Here is a 6,553-nt window from a genome sequence, read left to right as displayed (position 1 = left end):
TACTTCCCCCAAAACACGAGTCAAGAACATTCAAAGTTCATACAGTGTGAGACAGAGTACAGTGGTAAGCATAGCCTTGATAGCATAACCTATAGAAAACCCTGTTCTAATATGGGCATAATTGTATTTTTTTCTCAGTGTAGTGTTCTCATAACCCTGTGTAAGAGCTAGAGTAGAGGCATCAAGTGAGAGACTTCTAAATGTCTATGGATGTAAAGGACAGGAGGCATCAATTAGCTACAGCTGTGTCAGCAACACCTCAATGATTCCCATACATTAGGTCTAACAGCGTGAGCCTTTAATACTGTCATGATCAAACCAGATGGGTCCTTTATGCACAGAGAAAGGTTCAGTAGGCTTCAGCAGATATACACAGTAGGCCATTAAACCTATCTCTAGGGCTCATAGCCATCTACCCTCTCCAGTTGATTACAAAAATACCCCTCACCGATTATCATAATTAGAACCCCTGTAGTTTCCAATTTCAAACATGATGACAGTTGGGAATGTGAAACATAGACAAAAGACAAACTAGACAAAAGTACAAAATGAAAAGTAAGTTGAAGTCTGTACCACTTTCAGAGTGACAGCAGGACCCTCGGCCCTTCAGCATACTGCCTTGTTTCTCTGGGGCACAGTGGAGTCTGTGCCTCCGCCCAAAACCGTCCCGCCTCCACCAGCAACTGGGAGAGAGAGGACAAACTCATCATGACTAATGATTTCAGGTCAACACACCAAACAACCTTCTGAAGACCAGTGCAGGGTTTTTAATCTTACTTCATGGACAAACATCATCATGGTTGCATGTGCAGTATGTTTGGTTCATCACAATGTAATGGCGCAGATGTCTACACAAAGTATGCAGGCTCAGTGAATGGGCAGTGTCAGAGGGAGATTGTTGTTCTCTTGTGGACAGCACATTGAGCAGAATCACAGTGTGGTTGGTTAGTCATCCACATAGTTGTCTTTATGATATGCCATTTCAGTAAATGGGATAAGTCATGGAGAGATTTCTGTTAGCTTGTGGACTTCCTATTAAGCAGACATCATGTACTTACTGTAAAAGGGTGCAGAGCAGCATCGTCAAGACGCAGCCAATCACACACAGAACTAGCACCGTGGCAACTGTCTGTTGCCTGTGATTGGTGGCCACCACGGCTAGCAGGTCGGCATGCTCACATCGCATCCCTACGAAGCCTTGGTGACACCTGTCCAACATGGAGAGGAGAAAGGACATCAGACGTCATACAGCAGCAAGGACTTGATCCTTCAGGGCTGTTTGCAAATGGAGTCAGTGAGTTTGTCAATGGAGAGACCACAGCATTAAATATAACATCTATAAATATATTGTATCTCTATGGAAGACACTAATAGAGGTACAAATGAATGAAGTAGAACAGGTAAGTAGAACTATTTTACCTACGTTTCAGGAAGAATAGTTATCAGTCTGCAAAACTATTCTGCATCATATTACTACCCATACAATACCCTTCGTATTATGAACATGCCATAAAGGGTCTCAAGAGGTCACTACTAAAGAGCCTTTTAGTAAAGGGTTTAGGTCAAACAGCCTAACCCTGGAGGGAATTCCCTTCTCATCTCACTCAGTGAGAAGTGAACTGCCAAGCTCCAATTCCATAGGCCAGTGTAATTCGTATCATGCTCAGACCAGCTCTACGAACTGCAGCGAATCAGTGTACAAACAGAGCACTGGCAGAACAGATCCTAAACACACTTTGGATGTCACAGACACAGACCTAAAACTGGGTGGCTTACCCAACAAACTCTCCATAATCCTAATAACTGGTGACCACTCAAAATAAAATTAGCACATACACTAAATTGTTACAGCTAACTTGTGACAGCTCACCAGCAAGGACAGGTCACAAGTTCATGACTATCTAATAACAATTTCCCATCCAGACAGAGTAACACACTGATTCACCTGATTGTGAAATAATGACGACAGTGCCTTACTGTGGGACATAGCCTCATTTCAACAATGTGGGTGCGTGTGTCAGAGAGACAGACAGAGAGATTGAACTTACACACATGCAGGCGTCTCCTCCAGAATTAAGAAACGACAGGTGCCATGGAAACAGAAGTGGCTGTGGGAGTCAGGACAGTCATCGAAGTGTGACCGAACAGCTGCTGCAACAAACTCTGACAGAGAGAAATAATTACATTTAAGGGCATTTCTAAAACAGCTACAGGGTCTGTATTGAAAGTCCAAAACATTGTGCGATTGGATTGCAGTCAGACTGCACATAATCACTGATTTACCAATCACCTTGTATTCCAAATACAGTGGGGAAAAAAGTATTTAGTCAGCCACCAATTGTGCAAGTTCTCCCACTTAAAAAGATGAGAGAGGCCTGTAATTTTCATCATAGGTACACGTCAACTATGACAGACAAATTGAGAAAGAAAAATCCAGAAAATCACATTGTAGGATTTTTAATGAATTTATTTGCAAATTATGGTGGAAAATAAGCAAGATTTCTGGCTCTCACAGACCTGTAACTTCTTCTTTAAGAGGCTCCTCTGTCCTCCACTCGTTACCTGTATTAATGGCACCTGTTTGAACTTGTTATCAGTATAAAAGACACCTGTCCACAACCTCAAACAGTCACTCTCCAAACTCCACTATGGCCAAGACCAAAGAGCTGTCAAAGGACACCAGAAACAAAATTGTAGACCTGCACCAGGCTGGGAAGACTGAATCTGCAATAGGTAAGCAGCTTGGTTTGAATAAATCAACTGTGGGAGCAATTATTAGGAAATGGAAGACATACAAAACCACTGATAATCTCCCTCGATCTGGGGCTCCACGCAAGATCTCACCCCGTGGGGTCAAAATGATCACAAGAACGGTGAGCAAAAATCCCAGAACCACACGGGGGGACCTAGTGAATGACCTGCAGAGAGCTGGGACCAAAGTAACAAAGCCTACCATCAGTAACACACTACACCGCCAGGGACTCAAATCCTGCAGTGCCAGACGTGTCCCCCTGCTTAAGCCAGTACATGTCCAGGCCCGTCTGAAGATTGCTAGAGTGCATTTGGATGATCCAGAAGAGGATTGGGAGAATGTCATATGGTCAGATGAAACCAAAATAGAACCTTTTGGTAAAAACTCAACTCGTCGTGTTTGGAGGACAAAGAATGCTGAGTTGCATCCAAAGAACACCATACCTACTGTGAAGCATGGGGGTGGAAACATCATGCTTTGGGGCTGTTTTTCTGCAAAGGGACCAGGACGACTGATCCGTGTAAAGGAAAGAATGAATGGGGCCATGTATCGTGAGATTTTGAGTGAAAACCTCCTTCCATCAGTAAGGGCATTGAAGATGAAACGTGGCTGGGTCTTTCAGCATGACAATGATCCCAAACACACCGCCCGGGCAACGAAGGAGTGGCTTCGTAAGAAGCATTTCAAGGTCCTGGAGTGGCCTAGCCAGTCTCCAGATCTCAACCCCATAGAAAATCTTTGGAGGGAGTTGAAAGTCTGTGTTGCCCAGCGACAGCCCCAAAATATCACTGCTCTAGAGGAGATCTGCATGGAGGAATGGGCCAAAATACCAGCAACAGTGTGTGAAAACCTTGTGAAGACTTACAGAAAACGTTTGACCTGTGTCATTGCCAACAAAGGGTATATAACAAAGTATTGAGTAACTTTTGTTATTGACCAAATACTTGTTTTCCACCATAATTTGCAAATAAATTCATTAAAAATCCTACAATGTGATTTTCTGGAGAAAAAAAATCTCATTTTGTCTGTCATAGTTGACGTGTACCTATGATGAAAATTACAGGCCTCTCTCATCTTTTTAAGTGGGAGAACTTGCACAATTGGTGGCTGACTAAATACTTTTTTCCCCACTGTAACTACTCAATATGTGATCAAGATTCTGCACTTCGCTTTGCTCAAACTGATCCCCTCCAACATGCTGTTTCTCTCTTTGTAGGATTATACCGCAAAAGAGCCCAAAAACCTGGCCTACGCCGTACCGAAACTCCATAGGTCAGTCAGTGTCATAGATCTAAAATAACTTAATTATTGGAAAACAATGTCAAAGTCTACTCCCACGCCTCCATCCCACAACTCCAGTTAGGGAAGTTCCTGAGGCAGAGGAGACTTATTCTGAGCCTTTTGTTACCTCTGAGTGACTGGGGTTTTGTCATGGCTTACGTCAGGGACAGTCAAACCCCATGTCAAATCCCCAGTGCTACGACACAGCAAACAAAACCATCATCAAACCCATTAGAGGTCTGGAGAAAGCACATCCCTGAAGCCAGGAAGGAAAATTCTCACCCTTTTCACTCCATGGCTGTGCCTGAAATGATTACTAGCTGTCATGTCCTTGCTTCCTCCTTATGGAGAGGATCAAAAGGTCCCTCTTTTTTTTTTAGCAAAAAAATCCTTCAAACCTCTTCTATAATAATAATATAATATGCCATTTAGCAGACGCTTTTATCCAAAGCGACTTACAGTCATGTGTGCATAAACTTTTTTACGTATGGGTGGTCCCGGGGATCGAACCCACTACCCTGGCGTTACAAGCGCCATGCTCTACCAATTGAGCTACAGAGGACCACGCTTTGAGAGGAATTCAGGAAACAAGGACGGAGTCGGCAAGGATTTGACAGCTAGTAAGCTTTTCAGACACAGCCCCTCTCTCTCCTCTTCCCTTTACATCCAATCAAACTTGATTTATTATGGATGAACAATGCTAGAATAACAGAATGAATCTTCTGAAATAAATGAACATTAGGATGAGCTGAAGGGGTCAGAACTCAGGAAGAACACGGAAACCACATGTGTAAGTCTGGACGAATTTCTTACTCTTCAACTATACTGTCAGAGTTCCAAATTCCAACCAGATTGGCCCAAACAAAAGTCTAAGTATCTTTTCTCGGGCAGCCAAAACAGATGTCACAATGTGGCATTCAGAGAGGGAGGGAGAGAGGGAGTGAGAAAGAGAGAGAGAGAGGATGAACAGACAGATAGACTGCTGCATTACAGCCGACCGTAACACAGTCCATTCCATTGGTAAATGGCTGGTTGGATTCCAGCCTACATGCATTGTCCTTTCTCCCCTCTCTCTTTCAGAGCCTGTATAAAGCTCTCTGTTCTTCCCTGAGGCATCTGCCACAGCTACCCATCAGCCCCTCTCTAGCAGAGTCCCAAATTGTAACCTATTCCCTATAGTGCACTACTTTTGACTACTCTGGTCAAACGTAGTGCACTATGTAGGGAATAGGGTGCCATTTGGGATACAACCCATCTCTCTCTTCATGTGATTTTGGCAGTCAGTCGAGGATAACATTTAGGAGGAACGGAAATTAGTCATTAGGGCATTTCTGGATTTTACATGGTGCCTCGCAGATAATGACGGAAATGTGATAGTTGGTAGCCAGTGATTTAGGCTACTTGATTGTTTTTTTTTGTTACTACATTCTATCCAGGCTGAAAATTGTTTTACCAATTCATTAATGTATCTGTATGTGTCCACTTTTGAAATACATTATCTGTTGCCATCTGACTCTTCACTAGAGAAGCCTTGAATTAACATTGGCACCAGTCAATGAGTCTGAAGAGGTGAAAGATTCTCTGGAGCACCCTGTAGAGAGGTTTTATAAAGGCATTCACATTTAGACTGTCAGTCACCTGCGCACAAACATACACACAGAGACAGAAATACATACTTTTAACTGGAATGGTGGTTGTGGTGGTGGTAGAAGAGGTAGTAACGTTTACAGTGGTAGTGGTGGTAGTTACAGGAGGGGTGGTGGTCATTGTAGAATTAGTAGCAATAGTAGAATTATCCTGGCCTGTTCCATATGTAAAGAGGGAACCTATTGGAAGAAACAGATTATGAAATTATAAAGTACACACATCAGTAATAATGTCAAGAATGATCAGCGAAAGAAACTGTTGGAACAATACACAAAATCCCAGTTGGCTTTAATAGTTGACAATCAGCGAAACAGGCCATCTCCAGATGACTTATTGCTCTCAAAATAGAACTAATCTCCCACCTGGAACCCAATAGAACAAGGTGACATTAATTAGGTCCCCACTGATCATCCCAAGTACTATTCAGTAAGGGGAAACTGACTGAAATGGGCTGCGCAGCCTAATTCTGATATTTGTTCCACCCAATCACATCAGATCTTTTCACATCAGCGCTTTTTCAGAGCTTATCTGATTGGTAAAAAGACCAATTAGTGAAAGAAATATCAGAATTGGGCTGCCTGTGTGAACGTAGCCATGGGGGGGTACTACCTAAGAACACTGATTCTTGTTTTCTGTTGCCAAACCACTACAGTATATGTTCACATATCAGACTTACTTGATTTAAACCTCTTTGCCCCCCTTGGGAGCATAGGATTTCCACCTCCCTCTTCTGTGTGATGGCCTTTGTCTCTTGCCAGGAGATCTTAACATATCATTGCACTGCAATCTTGTTATATTATCTTATTTCTAGTTCTTGACCTTAATTAACCACCTATTTTTTCTGTTGCACTGGTCTCATTGGGAATTGAATCC

The 6,553-nt window shown here is 42.8% G+C and overlaps 1 protein-coding gene across 1 annotated transcript; it reads right to left on the bottom strand.

The window, feature by feature from the left end:
* Nucleotides 1-282: 282 nt before the first annotated feature.
* LOC311134050 (protransforming growth factor alpha-like) lies at nt 283-6,091 on the bottom strand (the record flags this gene model as incomplete). The annotated part of the gene is made up of 6 exons (XM_084167654.1): nt 283-329; nt 574-683; nt 1,059-1,208; nt 2,049-2,163; nt 5,710-5,859; nt 6,085-6,091. 6 exons carry the CDS (start codon nt 6,089-6,091, stop codon nt 283-285), a joined length of 579 nt encoding a protein of 192 aa, XP_084023780.1.
* Nucleotides 6,092-6,553: the final 462 nt, after the last annotated feature.

This window comes from Coregonus lavaretus, assembly GCF_964263955.1.
Source record: "Coregonus lavaretus genome assembly, chromosome: 8".
Lineage (NCBI taxonomy): Eukaryota > Metazoa > Chordata > Actinopteri > Salmoniformes > Salmonidae > Coregonus > Coregonus lavaretus.
Note: the sequence above shows the minus strand (reverse complement) of the source record. Positions and strands in the feature narration are given on the sequence as shown.